Source organism: Acomys russatus, chromosome 24 (assembly GCF_903995435.1).
Source record: "Acomys russatus chromosome 24, mAcoRus1.1, whole genome shotgun sequence".
In the NCBI taxonomy this organism is placed as follows: domain Eukaryota; kingdom Metazoa; phylum Chordata; class Mammalia; order Rodentia; family Muridae; genus Acomys; species Acomys russatus.
In genome coordinates this window covers 48,351,214-48,378,806 of record NC_067160.1, presented here as the reverse complement: position 1 = coordinate 48,378,806, position 27,593 = coordinate 48,351,214, and the positions used below count along the sequence as shown (strand labels likewise).

Here is a 27,593-nt window from a genome sequence, read left to right as displayed (position 1 = left end):
GAAATCATTTTCGCATGTCAGCCACATAAAAGGTTAATGAGAAAAATGAAATCCTCTCTTCGCCATAAAGGCTGTGTTGTAGGTCTTCACCACTTCTCAACTAGATGCAGCCACAACTCAAGGGGCTGTGTTCATTTCCTGTGGCTGCTGGAACACATTACCACAAACGCAGCGGCTCGAAGCGATGGTTTCCTCCAGCCTCGAAGGTTAGCCGCCTGAGGAGAGAGTTCCAGGCTCTAGGTAATGGCGTCCCTTGTGCTACACACAGGCTCGGGGCCCCTTTCTCCTGTCTAGGTGCAGCTACATAACAGAAGTTTCTGTCATCATTTTTGACATCTCTGCCTTGGGCTCTTATGATTCTTTTTATAATCTCTCTGGTGATGGCCTTGGACCCCCCCCTCACCCCGAGGTACCCCAAGATCCTCTCTCAAAGAAAGACATTTAACTTAATTGCACCTGTCATGTAAGACAGCGCATTCCCATGTCCAGGTCGGCACACATGGACGGCGGTTTTCAGCCTGGCTTACATGTATGCTCACATGTATTAGTGACCACCATGCTGGGCAGGAAGCTCCAGGGGGCATATGTGAGAGTATAATTGACTCCTGCTGAGGCCAAAGCTCAGTCACGAACTAACCGTGGGCTGTGGGCCGTGGGCCGTGGGCCGTGGGCAGGTTGCCTCATATCCCAAGATGAGAGTGCACTTGGCTTCCCTGTAACACTGATAACCTGGCAGGTTGAGACAGTCTAGGCAGAAAGTGGAGGGCTTAGTGTCTGCAAAGCAAGCTCTCTTAGAAGGCAGGTGTACGCGTGCATGTGTGTCTGTGTGTGGTATGTGGTGTTTGTGGTGTGGTGTGGTGTGTGTATGTGGTGTGCATGGTGTGTGTGCTGTGTGAGTGTGTGTGGTGTGTATGTGCTGTGTGTATGGTGTGTATGTACTGTGTATGTGGCATGAATGTGTGTGTTGTGTGTATTTGTGGTATGTGTCTGGTATGAGTGTGTGTGGTGTGTGTGTGTTTGTGGTGTGTGTAGTGTATGGTGGTGGTGTGTGTGTGTGTGTGTGTGTGTGTGTGTATGTGTGTGTTCCCATTCAGTAGGAGACCTGAGTTCTGGCAGTGTGTGGTGGGGTGCTCAGTAGAGCTCACAGGGCTTAGCAGCCTCATTTATAAGACAGGAACACTGAAGCTGCGTGAAAACCAGCTTCTGATGAGGTTGGTGCTTAGGGTCTGTGTCTGTCACCCACAGCACACAATATGTATGGGGCATGACCTTCCCAGGGAGGACAGAGGCAGGGAGGAGCTGTGTCTCAAGGAAGTGCCATCACTGCTGGGCTGGGGACTTCCCCAGAGATGCAGCTGTGCTTAGGAGTGAGAGTGAGGAAAGAGATCAGAGGGGATCTCTAGGGGGATTTCACACAGAGCGACACCGGCAGGCTCCTGGGTGAACTAGGCAGGCAGGCTGCAAGCCATGGTCAGAAGACCTAGGCACATAGTGCCTTGGAGAAGGTGTTTCCCTGAGTGGGCCTGACTGGGGAGACGGCTCAGTTGGTAAGGGGATTGGTGATGCCATCTACGCATGTGCATGAACATTCCCCTACAAGCACCTTCACACACACACACACACACACACACACACACACACACACACACACGGGGTAGGGGGAGAGAGAGAGGGCGGGGGTGTGCCTCTGCTAATTCTGCAGAAAAGTACAGTCCATATTGCTGGGGCAATGCATCCAATCACTTCATTGGCTTGTGGGAGCCTGAGGGTATAGGTAGGATGGGAAAATGGCTCAGTTGACCTCCGCTGCCATCAGAGAGGGGCAGAGAAGCTACCAGCACGGTAGGTGGCCTGGTCCAGAGTTGGTCCCACTCTGGATCTCGATATTTCTCTTCAGGGGTGTCTGGCCAGTCATGTTAGCACTGCACTTCCTGGATTTTCCCAGGAGGAAAAGGCTTGAGACAGGTGGGGCTCGAGGAAAGGACCCATGGCCCAGGTGACTATACTACCCAGCTCCCTCTGCTGCGCTCCCTAAATCCCATCTGTGCCACACGCACGCACTCTGCTTAAATACACACACGTGTGTGTGCATGCATGCCCCAGATGTGGAGGCAAATGAAACCCAGCTCCTGGCACAGGGTCATTAGGGGATCCCACCCAAGAAGCCTTCCTCCAAAGGCAGAGTGTTGCAAGTGAAAGGCGCCGCCACTGGAGAGGGAGCCATTAGGGCTGGCAGCCCTCACTTGCTTCCCCACCACTCAGCCAAATCCCCAGGGAGGACACCACAGCGAGTAGTAGGCTTTCTGCCCAGTGCTACTTTCACGGCTTTTCTACAAGTGTTTCTTTCTCACCTACATAGAACCTCGAAGTTAAAGGCACGAATCTCAGGCGTTCCCACCTCTCATCATCGTCTGTGGGCCCTGCTTCCTGGGGCACTGTGGACTTGATAGTGTCCTGCAGACTTGGCCCTCAGGTTGGGTAAAGGGCTCATAGACTTCCAAGGGCTCCGATGAGGAGGCAACCATGTCGTGGATGGAGGCATCACCGTTGGGAAACCTGGTGGAAGGGAGGGAAACTGGACCGCAGAGACGGGGTTTCCCTGCCATGGTTGCTCTGGCCTTAGCTTTCCCATCTGCAAATGGGCACAAGCCCTTGCACCTCAGTGGGGGGGGGGGCGGGCTGTAAGGATGCAGTGAATTGGGATTCGCCAGCAGCTTGCTTTTCTGACCTCTCTGTCACCCGGAAGTGATAAGCACGGGGCTTCTTTGAAAGGTAAATGATCTGTCTAAACCACTGTCTCATCCTTCTGTTAATAGGCCAAGGGCCCTGCAGGTGTGTCACAGCTCTGCATCTGATGCTTTCTGTGTTCTGGCCAGTTGGCCTGTCTATGTTTTGGCCAGTCCATCCTTCCTGCCTTCTCCCCCAGCCACTGGTCACCCAGGCCCTACTTGCAGCCAAGACACATCCCATCCTTCCAAGGCTGTTTTCTCCTCCACACCCAGGTCTTCTGCATTTGAACACACTTCAGGCTGATTTGTCGCTCACTTCCTCTGGGAAGCCTTCCCTGCTTTGTCCAGTGGACTCTGTGCGCTTCCTGGCATTCTGCTTTTAGTGATAATTACTATCATGCTGGCTTCCCTCAGCGAACTAGAAGAGTCGGGAGAGTGAGCTGCATGTCTCACTGCTTCTCCTGCAGTGTCTGGACATAAATGACACAAATGGCCGTCCACAGGTGAAAGCACAGTACCCCCCACACTGTGTGAGGACAGCAGACTGCTCCCACCAGATGTGTGCCATTAAAGGTGTGGGGATGTAGCTAAGCAGAGTGCTTGTCCATCATGCAGGAAGCTCTGGGCCTGATCCCCAGCATCTTACGTAACCAGGCAGGGTGACACACACACCTATGGTCCCAACACTTGGGAGCTAGAGGCAGGAGAATCAGGGCTTCTACATCATCCTTGACTATATAGTGTGTTTGAAGTCAGCCTGGGCTACTTGGGATTTTTTTTCTAGAAAGAGAAAAGAGGGTGGTGGTGGAGGGAGGGAGGAGGAGGAGGAGGAAGAGGAGGAAGGAAGCGGGAAGGGATGGAGGAAAGAAGGGAGGGAGGGAGGAAGGCACACGGATGAAAGAACGGTGGTCCCTAGCAGTGTAGCAACCCCCCTGTGGCAGGGCACTGTGTGAGCAGTCATGAAGGTGCTATGTGTTGGACGCCAGCTCCAGACTTGCACGGCAACGTCTTTACCTGGGTGTGCTCCTGTCTGTTAGGCACTGGGCTGCTAGGTTTAGAGGGTTAGGTGAGTGGGGAGCTGGAGGGGATGAGGATTCTGGGTATTTCCCCAGAATCCTCTGCTGGTGTAGTCTCACTCAGGACAGGAGACTTGGAATTCAAGGCTTTTGTTGTCATTTGTTTGTCCGTCAAAATATCAAAGGTCTTCAAATCCGGCCGGGCTAGCATTTCCCAGTACAGCTTCTGGGTTTACCTGTTTACATGTCTGTTACCATAGGAACAAAGTCCAGGACAGATGAAATTCATACCAGTGGCTGACCCTTGGGCCCCTTGGTCCTAGTTCTGAGTCTGAACAGAGAGGCGGGACATTTTTCCAGTTACCCACTAACCTACAGAGAATGTCCTAGAAGGGGTCCTTCTCTGCTTAGGCCCCACAGCCTTGGCTCAACATCCATGCCTTCCAGCCAGTCTCCTTCATCCTGACCGAAGCTGGTCTCAACATTCAGGATCTGCTGACCTCCTGGTGAGCTGGTCTTCTCGTAGTCTATGTGAAGACGAGCCTTTTGTCTCCTCCTCCCCCCTGTCTCAGTACGCACAGCCCAAGTCCTTCCAGACTTACAGCAGCCACAGTGGGGCTCCAAGGGCAGGGCCTGGCGGTCTAATTAAGTCAGCCAGTCTGAGCTGGTTCTCCTCAGGAGGCCTCCTCCCCGCCCCCCCCCCCCCCCCCCATCCCTAAGCACTGGTGTCCACAATGCACTTGAGGAACATCGTGTCGTCTTTTACGTAGGCGTGCTTGGATGACTGTAGCTTGCTGAGGGGGAAGAAGAGCGGGCAGCCACTGGCCACGTTGGTCTCAGTCTGCGGCCGCTGGAAGGAGGCTGAGCTCAGGTCCGGCCGGAAGGCATCGATGGCGTGCTCGCGGTTGTTCTGATCAAGTAGCATGAAGGTGACCTGCAGGGTAGGAGCAAGCGGAGGGTCAGGCCTCAGAGGACAGCCCTGGCCCTCGCGGAAGCTGCACGCTCACTGCGTGGGCTGTGACGCTGATCCCTTAGTTCACGAGGAGAGGAGGCGGCCGTGCTGGGACTTGACGTGTGCGCTAGGGAAAGGGCCCACGGAGCGGAAGAAACATCTGGTACTGTGGCAGCTTTAGGCTTTGTCCTTCACTGGCCCACCCAGCAAGCAGGAAGGCCGTAGAAACCCCCCCCCCCTGCCCCATGTGTACGTGTGTGTGAGTTTTGTGTGCGCAAGCGCGCGATGCGAGTGGATTAAGCAGAGGTCACCATCAGGGTGTCTTCCTCAATTGCCCTCCACTTTTATTTTTATTTATATATTTTCAGATGTGGAGATCACCGGTTAAGCTACGCTGGCGCTGGCTGGCTAGCATGCCAGGGGCCTCATGTCTTCCCCTTCCCAGTTCTGGGACGACAGGGCCCTGTACCTGCTTTTTTTTTGGTGTGAGTTTTAGAGAATTGGATTCATCGTTTGAGCCATCTCTCTAGGCCAACAGCAGCGGGGATTCTAATGTCGTCATTACATTGGCTGCTGAGGCTAAGGTGCACCTACACGTGGCCTCCTGACTCAGAAACTCTAGCTGGGACCACCCGAGGGGGAGAAGCAGAGAAGCAGACGTCTGCTGGGGGCGGGCTTCTGTCCATGCCTTGGGACTTCCGGCCACTAAGCCTCCGCCGGCCGTACCCAGAGCAGATCCTTTGCCTCCCTGAGAAATAAATCACAACTCTACCCTGGCACAAGCCCTCGGCTTCTTGTCACCTACTCAAGCTATCCTTAAACTTGCTGGCGCTGGAATTCCTGGGGGAGGGCTTTAGACATCCCTGTGCTTGGGTCTTCAACCCTCCTCCAGGGTGCTCTGTTTGTTCCAGACACTGCAGCTCCTACTCCGAGGGCTAGGGGCACCTTGGCTGCGGGATTTGCACTCAGCTTCATTTTATAAAAGGAAACTGATTGCAGGAAGCAGGATGCTTGCTCAGGTCTCAAGCCCATGGCTAAAGCCAGCAGAAGCCAGGCCCCCACGCCCTCCCCAAACCCATCTTCTCCCAGGGGCCCCCTACCTTATTTCGGAAAGGCCAGGGCAGTAACGCATCATACTCCCCCCTCATAATCACAATGAACAGGGACAGGTGAGTCTTCTTGCCTGAGCCATCTCCATTGAGGTACAATCGCAGACACAGCTTGTAGCCATACTTGGCAGTGTAGAAAGCTGAAAGGTGAAGCCAGTGTTAGCACGGGGCAGCAGGGCAGGGCAGGGCAGGGCAGTGCAGATCAGGAGCTGGGGCACAGCACACAGGGACCTGAGGATATTGGGGTTTGGGGTCCAGCTGTCTTCTAGAAGAATGTGGAGGAAGGCCACGCTCTTGGAGGTTGCCTAGGCCGGGGGTCGGTACCTGGCCTTCTGATCACAGGGAAGCCCCCACACTTCATGGTTCTGATTCAGCAGTGGGGTTGGTCAGCATCTGTGGTTTCAACACTTCCCTGGGATGCCATGCAGCTACACACAGAAGTGACCATCTTCCATCAAGAACTAGAGGCTACATGGAAGCTACCATCTTCACCAACCATCAGGTAACTAGAAGCCAAGGCGAGGAAAAGGAAGTGGCTGGGCACTGTCTTGCATGCTGGGGGGGAATTAAGGTTAAGTCCCAGGCCTTCCGGATCTTGGCACTGATTTTTCTCTGTTGCCCAAAGGTTGGGCCCTCCCAGGAGCCTGGTTCGAGAAGAGCACTTCTTGGTTCTGCTAGCAACCATTGGAAATGGTCCCAAGAGGCAAGGGTCTGCTGCAACTCCTGGTTACCCTGCCTGGGGGGGGGGGTCTTATGGAGCTTTCTCCCTGATTGTGCACCCTTCAGCAGAGCCCTGTGCAGCTCTAGTCAGCCTGCCTCCTGGTCTGGAAAACATGGCTGTGAGGACAAGCACTTGGCAAGGCTCTTAGATGTCCCACCCAGGAATGGCATGGTCCTGGCAGATAATGTGGCTTATACAGACCCAGAGCTGCTTGCAAATACTATATGTATGCCAGCCATATGTGTATATACACACATAGGTGTTTTATCAGTCACTGAATAGCAACAGCTACCAAGTCATGGTTAAATCATTGTTCTGAGCAAGGGACCCAAAAACAAGGGAAGAACCCCTCAATTCACTGACACCCACGGTCTTCCCACCGGGCACACAGCTCCCTGGCACCTGACTCAGTGGTCCTCTGCCTCCTACTGCAGATCGCTGGCTGGAGAGTTCTTCCATCTTCTCCAGTCTCACTGTCAAATTTAGGCTTCCAGCCCCGCCCCCTTCTCATCCCACAGCCCCCAAGAAGAACCTGTCTTTTATTCCTCTTCGTAGAGTGCAGATGACAGTCAGGGAGGAGGGAGGGCTGTTGCTGTGCTCCCAAGAGCTATGGGTCGGACACAGCTTCTGTCTCCTTCAAATCCTTGGCAGGGGCCCCAGCCTGACCCAGCACGGCTGGTCTCAATTCGTGTCTCCTGGGCCCCTGTAGGAACCAGGCCCGACTGGGCTGCCTGCCTGTCTTGCTGTTTCACGTCCTGTTTCTAGCAGCTTCCATGTCTGTGTTTATCTTGGTTAGCTAGTCGTGTTTACTGCTCTGAGAACGCACCCCTCCCTTCCTCGAGACTTTTCCTCCTGTGTGCAATCACCTCTTGAGGGATTTCACCTGGGAGGAGGATTCCTGTTTGGCTGCCTATAAGAAGGCTCTTTGGAACTCTGAAGGGAACGAGAATAATAAACCGCTACCGCGGCTGCTGCTCTCTTAGCACGAAGGACCCGCTGTGTTATTGTATGTGTGTGTGTGTGTGTGTGTGTGTGTGTGTGTGTGTGTGTGTGTGTGTGTGTGTGCATGAGTTAAATCTGCAGTCCCTTGCCCTCGACTCGGTACCTCGGTGGCGTGGGCACCACAGGCCCCCTGGAGCCCATCTCTCCTACCACTCTTTGTGCCCACAAGGAGTTACCTGGAGAGAAGAGGCTGACAGTCCTGCCACACACTGACTCGTGGCATCGCCTGGTGACATTGGTGATCTTCCACAGGAAGGTACCATCAAAGGAAGCCTCTTCCATGAGTCGCAGGCTCTGTTCGAGCTTGCCCAGGACCTGGTCTTTTTGGGCCAGGGTCTGCTGCAACTCCACCACCTGCAGAGAAGGCTGGTCAGCCAGAGGTACCAGCACCCAGCTTGGGGGAGCGTTGGAGATAGTGGATCTTGGGAATACATTCACCCCCAAAGAGGGTTTCCTGACCAAGCATCACCCAGAGCCTGCACATGCACTTGTACTTGATGCTGCCCCATGCTTGGAGCCCCCCTTTCTCTTCTTGCTTCCCTGGCGAGACCCTAGCCACCCAGCAGGATCCCAGCTCACAAGCCCTTCTTGTAAAGCTTCCCAAGAGCCGTGGGTCGGACACAGTTTCTGTCTGGCCTAGCCATCTGGTCTCCCTCACTGTGGTTCACAGCTCCTGTCCACGCTGTCGCCCCATGGTGGCCCTCCTTTCCTCTCTGTGTCTTCACCTTGCATAGTGCTCAGTAGCTACAGTGGAGTCAGAAGTCTGGTGAGATGGAAACCCTTGAGGCCCTCAGGGGACCTACTTCACCACTGGGGTAAGAGTGCATGGTATAAGCAGAGGCTTTGCGTGCCCCGTGAGCCCCAGTGCCCGGCCCTTCTACTAGGTTTCCCCAGTGAAATGTGAAAGAATAAACTTCAGTCATGAGAGAGAAGAGGAGTAGCTCACACCCACTTGGCAGGCTATGGTATGGGTGGAACTAAAGGCAGGCCCAGACAAGTGAGAGAAAGTGACAAAGCAACAGGGGGCTGGAGAGATGGTTTAGGACACTGACAGAGGTTTAGGACACTGACTGCTCTTCCAAAGGTCCTGAGTTCAGTTCCCAGCAACCACATGGTGGCTCACAATCATCAATAATGAGATCTGGTGCCCCCTTCTGGCATGCAGGTGTACAGACAGACAAAACACTGTATACATAATCAACCAACCAACCAATCAATCTTTTTTAAAAAAGCAACAGGAAGGGTGGCGCACACCTTTAATGCTAGCATTTAGGAGGCAGAGGCAAGCAGAGCTCTGTGAATTGGAGGCCAGCCTGGTCTACAGAGCAGTTTCCAGGACAGCTAAGGGTCTGTTACACAGAGAAACCCTGTCTGGAAAAACCAAAACCAAACCAAACCAAAGCAAAGCAACAGGAGCTTGGTGACTGGCTATATTAAGAAAAGTGTAGCTTCTGGAATAAAGGAGGTGGGCTGAGAACTATGGACTCAAGTCAGTCTGGGACTGCTCTCTGCATGCACAACATTGTAGAGACAGGAGCAGAGCTTACGAGACACTGGGGCCTGCCGTGCTCTGAAGTGAACAGTCCGTTAGGATGTGAGCCCTCACTATACGCTCTGGAGAGCAGCTGTGAGGACGAGCTGGCAGGTTGTTCTGTGGGCCCTGAGGGGCACAGCCAGGAACAATACAGGAAGGACTCTGCCCAACAATGGAATGAGAAGCCAGGGAAGGAGCCCATGGGCAGAGGGTGCCAGGGAGGGAGCCTATGTGTAGGGTGCCAGGGAGGAAGCTCATGGGCAGAGGGTTCCTGGTGAATTCTAAGGAGCAGACCTGAAGCATTGGATAGCCCGACGTTGGCTTTTACCCCAGCTTCTGTCTCAGGGGAGATGGCCTTGGATGGAGGCAAATGCTTTGAGAAGGATGAATGACTAGAAGGCTGGGTGGCATAGGGACTCCCTGAACTGACTTTGAAACCGCACGCCCCTCTCACTCACCCTCTGCTCCAAGCTCAGGATGTGCTCTCGGTCCAACTGACTCTGGTGGATGGAGGCAGCCAGCGCCAGGTGGGACGCCTCCACTTCCTTGTTGAGGACAGCGATGATGTTCTCAAACACACGCAGCTTCTCCTCCAGCTGAGCCAGCACCTTCTCCTTCAGGACATGCCCCAGGGCCTGCTCTTCCTGGCTCTCACAGCAAGGTGCCCGGTAGCAGTCTACCTCCAGGTCCCCTGTCACTTCCACAGCTGCCTGAAGTTGCAACTCTGACAGGTTCTGCTCCAGGGCCATGGGTGTGGAGCCCAGGTTGGAGCCTGGCAAGGACTTCCATTCCTTTAGGGCCCCCAGAAGCAGGTGGAGGTGGGAGGCCTGGGAGGTGGCCTCATGCTTCTGCATAGACTGTGGGCTCCCCTGATGAAAGAATGAGGGTCTTTAGTGAATGGCGAAGTGGAAGGAGACCCTGGGGACCAGCAAAGAAACATGACATCAAAGGCCACCAAGCAAAACCAGAGCCATTATCCCAGCAAACAGGAAGTGGCTGTCTGTATTGGGTAGAGGTGGGGTGGAGCTGTGCGCAGGAATATAGATCTTAAATATGCCTACAGGGAGGATGTATCCCAGTCTCTAGTGAGACCACCCTGTCCAGCCCTTGAGCATAATGACAATTCAGGACCATGGAGAGGGGTGTGTTGGGGGCACTTGAGTAACAACAAGGGCTTAGTGAGGCTTTAAGAAGCATTTCCCATTGGCTAGATCTGGGTGGGGGTTCGATATTTGCTGCACGTATAGTCCTTGGCTGGTGCCATAGTTTGAGCAGGACCCCTGGGCCCAGATCCGCCCATCATAAGGTTCTTCTTGTAGGTTTGTAGGACCCTCTGGAGCCTTCTATTTCCCCATTCTCCCATGCTTCTCTCACGTAGAGTCCCAATAGGATGTCCTCCCCTCTGTCCCACTTTTCTGATAAGTGAAGACTTTCATGGGACATGCCCCTTGGGCTAGTGTCCAGATATAAGTGAGTATATAACATTTGACTCTTTCTGCTTCTGGGTGAACTCACTCATTATGATCATTTCTAGTTCAATCCATTTGTCCACAAATTTTGGAAATTCCTTGTTTTTAATAGCTGAGTAGTATTCCATAGTGTAAATTTACCAGGACATTCTCCACAGTTGAGTGGAGAGTGGGGACTGACTTTCACATGAACTCTGGTGCTCCATATTTGACCATGTCCCCTGGATGGGGAGGCCTGGTGGCACTCAGAGGAAGGATAACAGGCTACCAAGAAGAGACTTGATACCCTATGAGCATATACAGGGGGAGGAGGTCCCCCTCAGTCATAGGGGAGGAGAATAGGGGGAAAGCAGGAGGGAGGGAGGAATGGGAGGATACAAGGGATGGGATAACAATTGAGATGTAACATGAATGAATGAATTAAAAAATAGTGAGAAAAAAAAAAAAAAAAGAAGCACTTTCCATAGGGATTTGTTGCTTGGTAACTCATTAGCATAGGAGACACCCAGAGCAGTAGTAGTTTGGTGCTTTGGGAAGGTTGAGAGAGAGAGAGAGAGAGAGAGAGAGAGAGAGAGAGAGAGAGAGAGAGAGAGAGAGAGAGAGAGAGAGTGTTTAGGACCATGGACAGATTTGACATTCTGTCACTTACTTTGAACGAACAGCCAACATCCGCGAAGGGACACACAGCTCCAGCCTCTGCCACATCAGGGTGATCCTGGAAATGATCACTGTATCACTGGATGCTGGGAGGGTCCCCAGAACCACTCCAACAGCTCACTCAAAGCAACTGGGCCCAACGAAGCCAGAGCTGGCCAGGCACATGCCTTGGCCTAATCTGCTCCTTCTAGCCGGCCTACTTTGTTCCACCTTAGGAATCTCATCCCTTCTAGGATTGTCCTACTGAGAGAGGGCTGAGCCCTGTGGTCGTTTGGAACAGCACAGTTTGTTCTGTTGGGACATGGTCCACACAGCTTTGGAACTAGCCTTTGGTGGACTCTCCTGTTACCCCAATGAAAGAGCACTTCCCATTTGTCAGGACCGCTGAGATGGAGAACGACAAGACCAGTCCAGCAATGACACAGGGCAACAAAAGCAAAGTAGTATAGACACGTTGGAAAACTTAAGGAAGTAACTTTTTTAATAATAATAAAAAAATTTTTTTTTTAATACAGGGCCTCACTATGTAGCCCTGGCTGACCTGGACCTTGCTATGTGGAACAGGTTAGCCCCAAACTCACAGAAATCCTCCTGCCTCTGTCATCAAATCCTCTCCCAAGTGCTGGGACTAAAGCCATCACACCTGACTGGCCTTGAACTTCTGATCATCCCCCCTCTGTTTCCTGAGTGCCAAGGATAAGCGTGTCACCAGTCTTGGTGTGTGTGTGACAATCGACCTACAGATAACACATATCCCACTCACAGGGACTTATTCAAGGGAAACAGAAACTCATGTGTACACAGAGATGTGTGTGACTACGCACAATGGCTTAGTTCACAACAACCGTAATCTGGAAACCATTTGGAATCAGCCTGGGGAGTCATAAAATCTCTCTCTCTCTCTCTCTCTCTCTCTCTCTCTCTCTCTCTCTCTCTCTCTCTCTCCTGTCTCTGTCTCTCTCTTTTGGTTTTTCAATACAGGGTTTCTCTATGTAGCCTTGGCTGTCCTGGACTCTCTTTGTAGACCAGGCTGTCCTTGAACTCACAGCAATCCACCTGCCTCTGTCTCCCGAGTGCTGGGATTAAAGACGTGCGCCACCACTGCCTGGTGTACAGAATGTATCTTAAATATATCACAAAAGGCATCTTTCCCCTACAGAAACCCATTCAGCCATCAAAGGGAATTAATACCAATACCCACTGTAGCATGGAGGGACCTTGAAGCCATTATATTAAATGAAAGAAGTCAAATATTAAAAGGTCTCCTGCTCCAGGCTATCCTTCTGAAGGAAGTCTCAGAGAGGCAACATGGTCCTGACAGGCAGTAACGTGCTGCCTGTCACTAGGCTGCGTGGACAGGCGTGACCGACTCTTTGTGGGACAGAGGCCTCGCCCTCTCCGCAGCGGGAATCCACCTGATTGTGTACATTAACCAGGACTTTATCAAATTGTACACTTAACATGAGCACATTTCTTCTACATTAAGTAATAGCTTGATTTTACGAGAGCTTGTTTTGGCAGAATAATCACCGAGGATGAAAAGGAGGGGAGGCCAGAGGGCTTCAGACCTGGCCAGACATAAGGCTGCGGGATCCCCCACTTTTCTCAAAGCTGATTCATTCATTGGTTTGGGATGCAGAGCCTAGCCTACCACAGCCCCGCCCACCTGCCCCACTGCCCTTTGCTGCAGGAACAAGCTGCTTCCAACCAAGAATAGGAAACAGATGTTTATGTGGGCAGGCAGAGGGTGGCCATGGCAGGGAGATTCACTGGCTTTGGGACTGTGCCTCTGTGAGGCGTCTCCAGCAGGTTACTGCTGATGGCATGTGGCTCAAGGACACCAGATGCAGTAGTTTGTGACCTAGGAGCCTCTAGGGCCCTCTGACTCCTTCATGTCCACAGTTCCCATCCTTTGTGGCTTGAAGGTGTCCGTCCTCAGAAGGAAAAGAAGATCATGGGACAGCTAACATGGGAACTTGGACTTCTCCCCCACAGTGGGATGGACCCATGGGTAAGCAGAGCTTGGGGGTAGAACAGCCTGCTGTAGGCCTCATGGACATCTGGCCCATCCTAATGATGATGCATGCACAGTCTTCTGTGACTAGCTTTGAATGCTGAAAGATGGACAGGGCTGCTCAAGAGTCTCCTTGGGCCCTAGGGTCAGCCAGCTCTGGTCATTAATCACTCACTTCTTACCACATACTTGGGGTGTGGGCTCCAGAGGTGACCTATATATCTAAAAATATTTAAAATGTATAATATAATCAATACCAAATAATTATATGTATTATTATATTACACAATTATATATTATATTAAAAATAATTATATATTTTTATATAATATAAACCATATAATTATATGTAATATTATATATTGTATTATTACTACATTATATAATATGTTGCTGTCCTGTTACTTTTTAGTGTCACGGCATTGGCAGAGTTACTAAGTTCTTCATGTTTTAGTTTCCATCTGCAAAATGAGATAACATTAACCTATCCTATGTTATAATAAGGGTATGAGGTAGTATACATAAGTGCTCATATTGTTTACCTCTTGTCGGTGTGACAACACAACACATACTTAATGATTTACCACAATACAAAACTTATAATTTCAAAGTTCTGAAGGCAGCATGTTTCTCTGGAGGCTTTATGTGTGTATACGTGTCTCAGCAAATGGAATTTCCTAGATCCTGGTTTGTTTATGTATTGTGTGTGTGTGTGTGTGTGTGTGTGTGTGCTGGTGGACTACAAGTCCCAGCAATCCTCCTGTCTCCACCCCTCGCAGTAATGGTGTTACAGGTACATGTATGCATGGCCAAGGCAGCTTTTTTTTTTTTTTTTTTTTTTGGTTTTTCGAGATAGGGTTTCTCTGTGTAGCCTTGGCCATTCTGAACTTGCTTTGTAGACCAGGCTGGCCTCAAACTCACGGTGATCCGCCTGCCTCTGCCCCTGCCTCTGCCTCTGCCTCCTGAAAGCTGGGATTAAAGCTGTGCACCATCACGCCTGGCTCCTTTTTTTTTTTTTTTTTTAAATTTTTTTACACACAGGTGCTTGGGATTTGAACATGGGTCCTCTTGCTTACAGGTGAGGCACTCTTGTCTGCCTAGCCCTTCCCCAAGCCCCATCCCCCACCCCCAAGACAGTGGGTCTCCTACTCCACTGTCACTTGTTCAGGAAGGTCATTCCAGGAAAGAATGACCTCTCTAACTATGTCACAATTGACCTTCTAATATTTGTTTGCTGTGTTGGTAACGAGCAGATGATTCTGGGCCCTTTGTAAGGAGATAGCGATCTATTATGAACTCAGGGGACGAGGACAGACTGCTAAGCAGATGGTGTGGGGAGGGTTTGTGAGATGGGCACCTTGGGCTGCACTCATCTTTTCTGCAGCCTGGCCTCTCTGCCTAACTTCTGTCTCCTAAGTACCCCAGATGTGCAGGCAAACTTGGGAGTGATCACACGCAGAGGACCGACTTAGTATTAGTCGCTTTCCTTAGGTCAAAAGTCCCCGAAAGTTCCCATCAGGGGCAGGATCAGAGGAGTTACCCTGTGCCTCATGCAGTCAGTGTTCATAACCACTGAGGTATTTCTCCAGCCCCTTACTTTGTCTTAAGGCAGCAAATTTCAACCTGTGCTCTTGCTGAGCCCCTGGATGTCCTTCAAATCTCTTAGAGACTGGGGTGGGAGAGAGAGAGAGAGGAAAAAATGGGCTAACTGTGAGCACTGTGCTTCAGGCACTGCTTCCATCCAAACCTTCTGCTTGCGTTGGGTTCTATCTTGATAAAGATCAGAGAATTAAAGCTGCCAGATTGTGACATTAAAACATGTCTGGCCCATGTTACCTAACATTTATGTACGTGGCGTGTTTTAATTTTGCTAAGAGGAAACAACAGAACAAGCCTTGGAAAGCACAGAGCTGTACACACGGCCGTGAGGCATCTGTGTCTGCTCCCTTGTGGTAGCTGGTCCAGAGACAGCCCACTAGGGAGGCTCAGAAGTTCTTCTGTGGAAATGAACTTGTTCCTTGTTCTCATTAGAGGTGGGGCGTGTGGTGTGCTGGGAGCTGAGAAATGGTAAGGGAAAGCCAGCCAATTGGCGCTGGGCAAGGCAGGAAGTCCCCACACTCTCTGAATGACAGGTATTGGCACAAAGGAAGGAGGTCAGGCATGGAGCCCTTTCTGCATCGGGGCCCCTGGGTGAGAGGTGGGGAAACCCTGGAAGCTATTGACCCATAACTCAGATATCACAGATCCTGGGAAGAACCTCTTAGAACTAACTTAGCATCTTCATTTTCCCAAAGGAGAAATAGGGTCTGGGCTTTGCCTCCAGCCACACACTGAGGGAATACAAACTCATCCTTGCATACACCATGGGCCACCCGGGTCACTGTTAGAGGGAGCTTTGGCTGAAGGTATGCTGTGTTTGTCTCACCACGGAGACAGAGAGGATGACCAAACAGAGAGACCCTGGCCACTGAAAGTCCCAGTGTGCCCTTCCTCGACTGTAAATCAAGAGGCCAGGTGTTCTGCAGTGACTCCTACATGGTTTGGACCCACACAGGTTTTGTTTGGATTGTGAGATTAACCTAAAGATTGCCATCCTTCTCCTGTGTCTCGTAAAAACATTTACCACAAATTCCTATCTGCTTCCGTGTCATTTCAGAGACGTATAAAGGAAGGGCAAACTTTCAGGTTAAAGGTTGAGTCCCGGGGCTCTATGTGTCTTCTCCCCACTCTGGGATTGTATGTGTCATTGCACACAGCTTTTATTACATGGGTTTTAGCGATCAAACTCAGGCCCTCACTGACGGAGCCACCCATCAGTCTCCAAAAGACAGAGACAGCTCTTCTTCCCTGCTGATGCTAACGTACCTTCTCCTGAGTCTGGAAGTTTCCTGGACTCACAGGTTGGAGGCTGTTTGCTCTGCATTTAGGACAGATCTGCTCCTCGCCGTCTCTGGGGGAAAAAAAGAGAATAAGTCTCAAATAGGTACCACACCTTGCTGGCACCTGTCATTGGTCACTCGCCACCTTCTAAGCCCAGAACCTTGTCTCTTGCATTAACTCCACAGTCCTAGCGCCCCACTGCCAAGCCTCCGAAGCAGTGAGTTGCTTTCGCAGCCCCACCTGCCTCGACCTGATGGTTCTCTCCCTCATCCGTGTGGTGTGTCTCTGGATATCCCATCGTAGAGATACCCACCAAGCGCCTGCTTACAGGGTCTCTATGGGAAGAATTCCACGCACTGACTCGCCTTTTTCAAATTCGCGAAAACTCTGAGTTCTCCCCAGTACTCTCAGTCCCAGGGGTTTTAGGGAAGGGATTATGGGTGCAGAACTCCATTTGTTTTTCTCAGTGCCCTGCATGAAGCTCTGGTGTCTTATATTTTGGCCATAGCAAGTGATCTTGGTTTACTAAGAACAAGAAGAGACCTCAGAGTCTATCTGCTGGGAACGGGTATCAGATTCGGACCCGGGTGCTGCGTGGGCCCCCCTGTGTGAGTAGTTCTGCCTGACAGTGAGTGCTGCTGCCCAAGCCTGTTTCTAGGCGAGGAAAATAAGGCCATGGGAGTAAGGCAAACACAGAGTAGGGGCAGAGGCACCTCAGGCCCGGACCCTGCCTGCACTCACCACCCAGCTTCTTCTCTTCAGTGCTCTGCCAGGCCCCGCCCCCTGCCCCCCCCTGCCTTCCCCACCGCCACAACCTCCCACAGTGTTCCTGCAGCTTGCGTGCCTTTAGTCAAAGAATGTGAATTCATTTGACTGATTCCCCCCACATCCTTAAGCTGTGAGGTCCCAAAGAAAAGGCCACGCCTGTGGACCATATAGGAGTATCTTCACCAGGAAACCTGCCGGAGGCCAGGGGACTTGAGCTCTCTGGGAGACTTTGCGGATCTCATCTATTCAGTGAGGTGATAGTTGCACTGACCTCTGCAAGCTGGTCTGAGGACACAGGGACAGGGTACTGGGCACACAGCAATTGATTAAGGAAGGGCTCTACCGATGCAGTTATTTACAATTTAAGCATAAATATATACCCTACTGTATCTTTGTCCCTTTAACTGGCTTTAATGAAACAAAACAGTGCTTTATCACAGTTTGATATTTGCCCGGGGGGGGGGGGGCCTGTGATCATCATTATTAGAAGTTTTGAGACTATTATTGATGGAGTCTTGTAACAATTTTGTGAGGCAGAAGGCAACACCACAGGCAAGACATCGAGGCCTTGGAGGCACCCGAGGTTCATGTCAGGCCACTCAGAGAAGTGGCCGAGTGGTGCTTAATATTTTACCTTAATAGTAGTTGGATTGACCAACAACTTTCTGTAGTTACTCATCCATTTACCCACAGCCAGAGGGGCAGTATTGAGAAGAAAAGAGTGTGGAAATCGAGGCCCAGAGAGGTAAAGTTATCTGCCCACACTCGCCAGTTCCCGTCAACTCCACCTCCCTTCAAGAGTTCCTCCTTGGCAGTCTTTCCCATCCACCTTTGGCTCTTTGGCCCCTCACCTCAGGTTCTCAGAGAGACAGGCTGTGCAGCAGAGAGCTCTGGGCTCTGATGGGTCCTGGCAGGCGGCAGGGGGGCAACCAAACTGAAACTCGTTTTCATCAGGGGCTGAGCTGGAGGCCATCTGGTGGTCTCAGATGGCCAGAGGACCAGCCTTGTGGAGTTGTAGAGAGAAGTGGGTCCCAGCCTGGGCAACCCGTTCTGGTGACTTTATCTTCTCCTCTCTGGCTTGTGTGGTATGACGTCACAGTTGAGTCACTCACGGCAGGGATGGAGGAGGAATTACCCCCTTGTGGTTAAAAAAAAATCCCCTGGACAGAGGCTAAAAACTTTTAGGAGTGTCCAGATATTTTTTTCAGAATGAGAAAGAGCGAGAGACAGTCTCAGAGGAAGAGAGCAGGCTTGGCTCTCCTGAGTCGCCGTTCCTCTGCCAGAGAACCTGCAGGCTGCTGCTGGCTTCCTCAATCCTCTCCCCGGGGCACCCTGGTGGAGAGTCCAAGGTTGGCCACTTGTATTGTACGCCCCCCCCCCCACCCCCGACCTCTGAGCCACACAGAATTCTCTGAGGCAGTGGGTGGTGACAGTGGGGGCTCACCTTTCTGATGGAAATCCCCAGCGTTCTGAAAGCAGGTTCAAAATTCAAGCTCTGGGTCCTCCAGGGTGTCTGGGTGGCCTCGGGTAAAAGTCACTTTCTTACACTGTCACTTGGTTGCCCTATCTCTGAAGAAATGGATTGCAACAAGTGATCTCTAGGTTTTATCACTGGGGACCCTATGACTGAGGCAACCAGGGGCAGCAGGAAGGCCTCTGATAACCCCACCCTGCCCGTGGTGTTACACATCAGTCATGAGATGACAGTGACGAGTGAACAGGGTCCTCCCTTCCCTTGAAGTCGAAGGCCTCAGCACCTCAGACTGAGCAGTGCCTTCCTCTCAAGCCCCACTCAGGAAGTCATTGATGGCTGCGCATCTGGTTAGGAGGCGCCACTTCTCTGTTAAGAAGACATTCTTGGGGACCTGTTCCATGTGTGCATGGAGGATGGACATGGAAAAACACACCTCTGGCCAGCCATGTGTGCTGGGCTGACTTTCTCCTCCAGGCCTTACAATCCTTCTGTAGCCCTGTGTTCCGTGAAGCAAGGTGTGAGGCTGAAAGACACACAGCCTATGGTAGAGCAGTGGGAACTGAAAAAGGGCTGTGCTGTTCCCCCACGGGAGAGATAAGAACGAGGCAGCTTGGTGAAGTCTCAGAGCCTGGGGTGTGAGCCAGAGCATCCACGTGGTCTCAGACTGTCAAGTGACAAAGACGGCTTCTGTATACTTTTCTTCCCAACTGAACTGCTATAGGGTTTCGTAGATGTACGTGCTGCTTTCAGACCACAGGCTCTGAGCTCAGACAGGTCAGAAATGGGATCTTGGATCCACAACACGGTCTTTTAAATATTTATTTATGTATTTATTTATTTTGAGACAGGGTCTCGCTGTGCAGCCCTAGCTATGTAGACCCAGTTGGCCATAGACTCACAGTGATCTGGCCACCTCTGCCTCCCAAGTGCTAGGATTAAACGATTATGTGCTACAGTGCTCTACTCACCACATGGTTTTCAGCATGTCTGAGCCTCAGTTTTGGTATCTGTAAAATGGGGCATTAAAAATGTCTATTTCACTGTTGCCAAGACAACCAAATGAGGTGGTGGGGGCCCTAGCTTCATTTATTTTGCTGTAATAAAACACCCAGAGCCCCCCAAAAAAGCAACATGAGAGGAAATTTATTTGGCTTATAATTCCAAGTTAAAGGTCATCATTGGGAGTGGGGGCAGTGGCTGGGGGGTGGTGGGTGGGTTCTTATTGAGACTCTCTTCCCAGGCTATGTCAGGTCAGGAGTCAAGGCAAGACTCTAAACAGCTAGTCAAATCACACTCACGGTCACAGACAGAGGGAAACAAATGTGTGGGTACTTGTTCCTTTGTTTGCGCTCAGTGCAGTTTCTCCTCTCACACACTGTTCAGCACCCATGGCCTAGGGAATGGCGCCGTCCACAGTGGGCCAGGGTGTTCCCACATCAATTAAGTCAATATGACAATCTCCCATTGGGACTCTCTTCCCAGGTCATGTCAAATTGACAATTAGAGCTAGGTAAAAGTGTGGCAGGGGTCATGGCCCAAATGAGACGCTCCAAAAAACTTTGATAATTTACTCAGGTGATGGCCACACCCTTCTTGATCCTCACAGGGAAAGAGGGTTAAAATGGCAAATTACATTTACACAGTGCTTTTGCCTCTCTCAGCAAATTTCCTTGAGCCTGTCATGTGGTCAGGTCAGATCAGACTTTGTGGTCTGACTCTTAGATAAATGTAAACTGCCCACCATCCCTGGGGTGAGAGCAGAACATCTAGTGGCTATTGGCAAAGAGGTCCCTGCATCCTACGGTCTGCAACTGGGCCCTGCCCAGACCTCTCAGCTAAAGACCTTTGGCCTACTTCCCAATTCTCAGAAAAGCATTCCTGTAACTCCTTCCTCAGCCCGAGGGACAGCCTGCACCTCCACATGCCCCTTTCTTCTCCTGTTGGGACACCAGAGAGGGATTCAACCTTGTTGCTCCATCTAGTTAGCGTCTAGGTACCTTTCTCTTGCCCCTACCCATCACTGACTGCCCATCTACTGGGGGCATCCACTCAGCATCAAAATGCCGGTATGTGGCTGTGGAGTAAGACAGCAGGCGCTACTGCTCAGTGCTGTGTGTTCGGTAGTTTGTTTTTTCTGGGTACTGGGATCAAGCTCAAGGCTGGCACAAGTGATGGCTCGCACATCTTCAGCCTTGTTTTAAGTACGTTCACGAACATCTCATCGATTTTCCTCTCCAGCCTTTGGAGATCTCCTGTGTTATAGCTGAGGGACTCAAGGCACAGGTAAGTTGAATGCCTTGCTCAAGACCTCACGGCTAGTGAGCTGGGAAGGACTGAGCCCAGACCTGCGCTTTCAAACGAACTTGGCCAGCCAAGTGCTGTGGTGCACGCCTGCAATCCCAGTACTCTGGGAGGCAGAGGCAAGTGGATCGCTGTGAGTTCGAGGCCAGCCCGGTCTACAGAGTGAGTCCAGGACAGCCAAGGCTACACAGAGAAACCCTGCCTCGAAACAAAACGAAACAAAAACCTTGGCTCTTATCCCAAATTCCTCTTCTATGTTTACTCTCTTTTCACTTCGCAGTAAGAATTTTAAAGAGGGTTGTCCATACAGCTGCTGGAACCTTGTAATAGGCTGGCAAGCTGTCAAATGCTCTGGGCCTGTCCCAATTTCCCACCTATCGGAAGTGGTCAGGGAGCGCTTAGCCTTTCTGTCCATAACAGCACCTTCCTTCTCTCACCCAGGCACGCTTCAGAGTTCATTTTTACATCGCTGTGGTTCTTTATGGGTCTCGTTCCCACCTCGGTCCCATCACCACGGCTTACAGAATGGGCAACCTCTATGTTCTGAGTACCGGAGTCTCAGCCTCCTTCTAGTCTTTGGGGCCGCACCCCACTTCCCTTGGAACCTCTTGGCGACAGTGCCCCATTTGGGATCCCATGGCGTACATGCCTCCCATAGCCCCGGCATGCTCTCTGGTCGCCTGCCTATGACCCCCTGTCTGCCCGGCCCCCTTTCCTTTGGCAGGTGACTAGCACCTGCCAGGTCAGGAGACAGCTCAGAGCTGAGGGCAGAGCAGAGATGACAGTTTCGGGACCAGGGCACCGCCTGGAAAGGGCAAGGGGCTGAGTACCCTGGCGGGTTCGGCAGCGTGAACCAGCGTCCAGATGCTCGCACTTGGGGACCTGAGGGTGCGGGGCAACCAACCTGCGCGCCATTGCCTGCTCGCACTCGGCTGGTGAGTCCTGGGGAAGAGAACTAGGCAAGCGGGCGGAAGCCAAGGGAAACAGGGCCTGGGTGGGCGGGTGGGACTGGGCTGGGCTAGCTCCTGAAGCGGGCAGGGGGCGGGGCGAGTGCTCCGCCCCTGGAGAAACTGCCACTAGGATTCTATCTGCTGGGGTCTTGGTGCTAACTGACAAGCAGTCCTACAGTGGCTGTACAGGTGGGCTACTCAGTTCAACGAGTGAAGGGGAACACACATACAGCATTCAGCTCCAGCCTGAAACTCCGTCAGAGCATGAGCATAAACGCAGCAAGCCTAACCTTCCACAGAGGGTTCTTGCAAAGAGCCTAGCATGCTGCGGGCCCTGCCAATCTCTGTGGACAGGGCAGACAGCAGTTGAGATCTCGCAGTTCTTTGGGCATTGTGCGCAAGAAAACTGAGCCCAGCAGGGAAGTGGTTGTGCTTTTTTTTTTTTTTTTTAGATTTATGTATTTATTTTATGTATACAAGTGCTCTGTTTTCACGCACACCAGAAGAGGGAATCAGATTCCGTTACAGATGGTTGTGAGCCACCATGTGGTTGCTGGGAATTGAACTCAGGAGCTCTGGAAGTGCAGCCAGTGCTCTTAACCACTGATCCATCTCTCCAGCCTGTGGTTGTGCTTTTTCAGCTACCTACCTACACACACAGACACACAGACACACACACAGACACAGACACACACACACACAGCCACTTATTCCCTTATTGCTTATCTGTTTATATGACTCAAAAGAGTTAGGACTTAGGGAACTTAGTATCAGGATACAAGTTTAGAAGATAAAAACAAACAAACAAACAAACAAAAATCAACATGCATTTTTACAAACCAGCAATCAAGCTTTAAGCCATCCTCCTGCCTCAGTGTCCTACCCTCAGCAGGCGGGCTGCTGGCTTCAGGTTCCTAGCAGGCAGGTGATACTGTAGGGCTGGACAGGGCATCTGGCTGGCTGATGAAATAAAGACTTTTGGGGTTCCACTTGGAAGGGGGATGTCTGCCTAAAGACAAGTGTTGTGTCTCAGGAACCCCAAAACACAATCTCTGTGATCTCCTGCAAGTGTGGTCAGAGGTGACCTCTTAGGGTCTTTATTCTTCTGTTTTTATTTTTATTTTTTTTTTTTCCTTTTGACACAGGCTCTTGCTATGTAGTCCAGGCTAGCTTAGAATTGGTGATCCTCCTGCCTCAGTTTCTCAAGTGCTGGGAATCACAGATGTGTGCCATCAACCTGGACTTGGCCTTTCAATCCTAACACAAAGGGTTCTATGAGCTCCCTGTGTCCCTGATTTTGAAAGCTACTGGCTCTCTTACGGTTTTGGTTGTGACCCTAGCCTTTAAGGGCTGAGCCACCTCTCCCACCTCCCAAAAAATTACTCATTCTCAAGGGCAAGTGGTGAAGTGACATTTCTCAGGGCCCTGGGCCCTGTAAGAGCTCCTCCTCCCTAGTCCCACCTCCCCCCCCCCCCAACCACCTCTTCCTCTCTGCCCTAGGGTAAATGAGAAAAGAACAGGCAATCTGACCCTCATGCTTCATGTGCCACATCCTGTTTTCAGATTAGCGAGTTCATAGGCTGGAAATTTACCAAGGGAAATAGTTTAAATTTGGAAAGTACCAAAAACTCATCTGTAGTCACCCGGCTTAATTTTGGGGGCCTCTCAAAATAGAGGGGGCATCACCAGAGGGTCACTAAGTGCCTAAGGAACGGCCAGGCGGCAGAAATCAAAAGCCAATCCTGGAGAGGCTTCTGATTCAGAAAGGAAATAAACCATTTGGAGACCACTCACCTCTGCCCAGGGCACTTGCTTTACGAGGCCAGCCTGGTTTACAAAGTGAGGCTAGGGCAGTCAAGGCTACACGGAGAAACCCTGTCTCAGAAAAACCAAAAACCAAACCAAACCAAAACAACCCCCCTCAAACAACAACAAAAAACAAGTAGAAGTTTCAAAAGAAGAATTTTGTCCCTGGCCTAGGCCTCAGATCTGGTAGCCTACGACTGGGGCTGTGACAGAAGGTCTGGAAAGCAGACATGGGCTATGGGGCAGGTGTAGCTTAGCCTATAGAGCATTTGAGAAGGGGATTAGAAGTTCAAGTTTACCCATGATTATATAGAGAGCCACGTGCTCATGTGCGCCTCCACCCGCTCTCATCTCTCACCCACACCTGTTCCTTTAGCACCACTTGGGTCTCAGTTTCCCAGCAGTCATACATTTGACATCGGAGGTGACTACCTGGCTTTGTAGAGTTTATATAGAGCTTGTAGCAGCTGCAGCGCAGTTCAGGGCTGAAAGGCAAGGGAGGACGCTGGGGCAAGCTGAGGCGGTCCTGGTGGCTTAGGGCTGGGTTGAAAGGCATTGTGTTCCCCCCTCCCCCGCTCAAACCTGTATAGAATGAGTGAGTACTGAGCGGGGAGTTAAGGAGGCTTCTGTTTTGTTGTATATTTCTCAGTCACACGAGTAGTTGTTTTCTGGGAAGGGAGGCATAAATGAAACGAACGCTTACGTAGATAATGCAGGACACAATAGCTTATAGGTATTTTTGCGCTCGCTCTCTGTCTCTGTCTCTCTGTCTCTCTGTCTGTCTGTGTCTCTCTGTCTCTGTCTGTGTCTCTCTCTCTGTGTGTCTCTCTCTGTCTCTGTCTGTCTGTCTGTCTGTCTGTCTGTCTGTCTGTCTGTCTGTCTGTCTCTCTCTCTCTCTCTCTCTCTCTCTCTCTCTCTCTCTCTCTGCGCATGCGCAGCTGCATGTGTGGGTGGAGTCTTACGTTTTATTCCCATCCTCTCCCCAGGAGCTGTCCATCTTGTTTTATAGAGGCAGGATCTCTCTCTGGGACCTGGGCCTGGAAGATTAAGCTAGGCTGGCTGGTGAGCCAGCTCCAGGGATCAGGGATTCCCTGTCTCCAGCGCTATGGATACAAGTGTACGGGACCATGTTGAGTGTTGGTTTTGCGTGGTGGGTGTGGGGGTGTGGGGGGGAGGTGCAAACTTAGGTATTCAAGTCTGGGTGGAAAGTGCAGTGCTTTCCTGAGTGAACTGTCTTCCCAATTTAGAGAATTTTGTTTTGTTTTGTTCGTTTATTTTTGAAGACAAGGTTTCTCTGTGTAGCCCTTGCTGTCCTGGAACTTGCACTGTAGACCAGGCTGGCCTCGAACTCAGATCCATCTACCTCTGCATCCAGAGAGTGCTGGGATTACAGGCATGCACCACCACCAGCTGTTAGATTTTTTTTTTTTTTTTTTTTTAAGGCAGATGACCTTAAAGATCATAAAACACATTATACACAAGCAGATGGGAGGGGAGAGACTGTGAGAAGGGCAGGCGGCCAGGAGCCTGTGCGTGGGGCTGCGCTCTGTGCTCCCGCCTCCATCTTGGGCTCTAAGCCCCCACTGAAATGCAATCTGAAAACAGTGCACAGAATTAGAACTTCTCAGGTCCCAGCTATGGAAAGGGGGATTCTCTGTGGCTGGCCTCCGTCTGCTGTCCCAGGCCACTCACACCTCCCCTCCCCCACACATGCACCTTCACTTCCTGTAGCTCATGACTGAGTTGCTACAGAACTGAGGCTTTATGCTGGCCTGGATCACCAGCCTTCCACACCAGCCAGCCTGGAACACTGGGATCTGTGGCTGTGGTAAGAGCCATAGCAACAAGAATAAGTGGTTTGTTTATTTGTTTATTTATTTTTACTGAGACAGGGTTTCTCTATGTAGCCTGGCTGTCCTGGGCTCGCTTTGTAGACCAGACTAGCCTCGAACTCACAGAGATCCACCTGCCTCTGCCTCCCCGAGTGCTAGGATTACAAGTCGTGCGCCATGGTGCCTGGTTAATGACTCCTTTGAATTTGATGTCAGGCATGGCTTTGAACGTGTAACCTTCATTTCTTTGTGTAGTCTTTATAATACCACCAAGAAGCTGGTAGTGGGGAGCAGATGAGGTTTTTCTTTCCCAGGTGAGAAAACTGAAGCCTCGAGGTAAATCACTAGCCTCAGGCCACCAAGCCGGAGATTGGCAGCCTTGGGAAGGGTAGGTATTCACTTCTAGATGCGCGAGCTTTTCTGCCTTGATCCCAGACAAGGCTGGGTAGTCCCTGACACTGTACCCTGCTCTGAGCCTGTTTCCGCACCTGTCCAGTTACAGGGTGGAAACTGTGCTTCCTGTGATGCGTCATCACTGGGGCGGAGCCAGTGGGGAAGGAACGGTGGGGCCACCTGACTCTGTAGCCTGACCCTCGGCTTCTTAACTCTTGACATTTCCTTATCAGGCTGCTGACCTTGAATCACCGTGACTCACATTGCCACTTCACAGGGCTCTTCTGAGAGTTCAGCCTCAGCGGGGGCGGTGGGTGGGGGGAAGGCCACACAGGCAACGTCGTGGTGCCCTGGTGGCTGTCTCCCAGAATGGGACGATGTGCCGGAGGAAGTGAACGAATCCACTGGGCCCAAAGCAGCCATCTGACACGGTCCTGCTTGCTCACCCGTCTTAAAATGCAGAGCCAGAGCGGGCTTCATTGCTTGTACCAGCAGAGCCAAAGACCCCTCCGGTGCCCTTCTGTTCACTGCCAAGGCTCATGGTCAGAGAAGACACTTCTCTGTCACTACCAGCTTGACCTTGGCTGACGACTCACAAGCTGGGACATTTGATTAAACAGATGACTGAGGACCATCAGCAACAGTAAGGACAGCAAATGCTGAACTCTGCAATGCAGAGGCAGCGGCTCAGGAGTTTCCTCAATCGCTGTTTGCAGCAGGGCAGAGAAACCCTCAATGAGCTCGGAAGAACTAGAACGTATTATGTGTGTGTGATAGCTCAAAGTATCCTGTGTAGTTTTCTATTACTATCCGTCTTGTACTTGCTATACGTAACCAGAATTTTAAAAAATTCTCTTTACAAGTCGCCCCCCCGCCCCGTTTCTGTTTTAGCACAATATATGGACACATCAAATTATAAGAAAGGGGGCTTATGGGTGCACACAATTAAGTCAAGTACAGTCTGGGGCTCGGGGGGGAGCTGCCACGGCCTTAGTCTTGTTTCCTAGTTTGTCCACACTTAGGCACCCGCGCTTATCTTCCACCAGCGAGCACCAACAAGACTGCTTGTAAAAGGTTGACTTCAGGGACAGTGAGGTGGCTCCAGGGGCCAAGGTGCTTGCCACCAAGCCTGACAAACTGTGTCCCTGGGATCGACATGGTGGAAGAGGAGAAACGGCTAGAACCAGATGTTCTCTAATCCTCACCTGTTCACCCCTGTGGTGTGTGCGTGCGCATGCGCACGCCTGCGTGCATGTAGAATATGGCGAGCACATGCCCACGCTCATGCGCATGCTCAGACACAAGTAAATAAACATTTTATTTCAGGAAAAAAAGTTAAGAATGATGTAATCATAATCACAAAACATAAGTTTGTCTTTGACCTCGCCCTTTGGATGTTGTGAAGGAGAAATAATGCACTAGTAGGAAGCCTTGGGTTTGCTGGAGGCGGAGTCTGTCTGGTGATTTTTCCTATCTCGGTAGATCCAGATTCTGTGTTTAAAAACGCCCAAGCAGTGTGGACGTTCTCTGCATCCTGAGTGCCGGCTCCCTGGGGCTTTCCCAATCGGCTGTTGACTGGGCACTTTGAAGGCAATGTAGATGTCATGGAAAGGCCAACGACTCTCAGGAGCAGGGGCCCAGGTCCAGAAGGATTGACAGACAGAGGTGACCTCAGTGGGGACGTTCTTAACCCCAACCCACTTCTTATTGTCTTCCCTGGCTACCCGATGACATGTTCTAGGAGTCTGTTTTTGCCGTGTTTCCATCAACTCATTCTTTCATGGACAATGGAAATCAAGGTTCTCCCCGCAAGGGTGGGAACACCAGCGGTCCTGAGGACTCAGTATGGGAGAAAAACAAGGTGTATTGGTCAGGGTTCGCTAGAACAGCTGTTCTCAACCTGTGCATCGGCACCCCTTTGGGGTTGGACAACCCGACTATCGGAAAACACAGGTACGTACATTACAATTCATAACAGTGACAACA

At 51.3% G+C, this 27,593-nt stretch overlaps 1 protein-coding gene across 1 annotated transcript; it reads right to left on the bottom strand.

Annotated features, from left to right (window-relative positions):
• Positions 1–4,457: 4,457 nt before the first annotated feature.
• Positions 4,458–18,179, bottom strand: Traf1 (TNF receptor associated factor 1). The gene is made up of 7 exons (XM_051166722.1): positions 17,703–18,179; positions 16,069–16,153; positions 11,182–11,247; positions 9,522–9,932; positions 7,706–7,883; positions 5,798–5,946; positions 4,458–4,679 (listed from the first exon to the last, which is right to left on the bottom strand). Exons 1-7 carry the CDS (start codon positions 17,822–17,824, stop codon positions 4,461–4,463), a joined length of 1,230 nt encoding a protein of 409 aa, XP_051022679.1. The 5' UTR covers positions 17,825–18,179; the 3' UTR covers positions 4,458–4,460.
• Positions 18,180–27,593: the final 9,414 nt, after the last annotated feature.

Coding starts and splice junctions, on each gene's coding strand:
- Traf1 (XM_051166722.1), bottom strand. CDS start 17,824: ATGGCCTCCAGCTCAGCCCCTGATGAAAACGAGTTTCAGTTTGGTTGC. Junction 16,154..17,702: donor TGTCTCTCTGAGAACCTGAG/GTGAGGGGCCAA, acceptor TTTTTCCCCCAG/AGACGGCGAGGAGCAGATCT. Junction 9,933..11,181: donor ATGTTGGCTGTTCGTTCAAA/GTAAGTGACAGA, acceptor TTCTTTCATCAG/GGGAGCCCACAGTCTATGCA.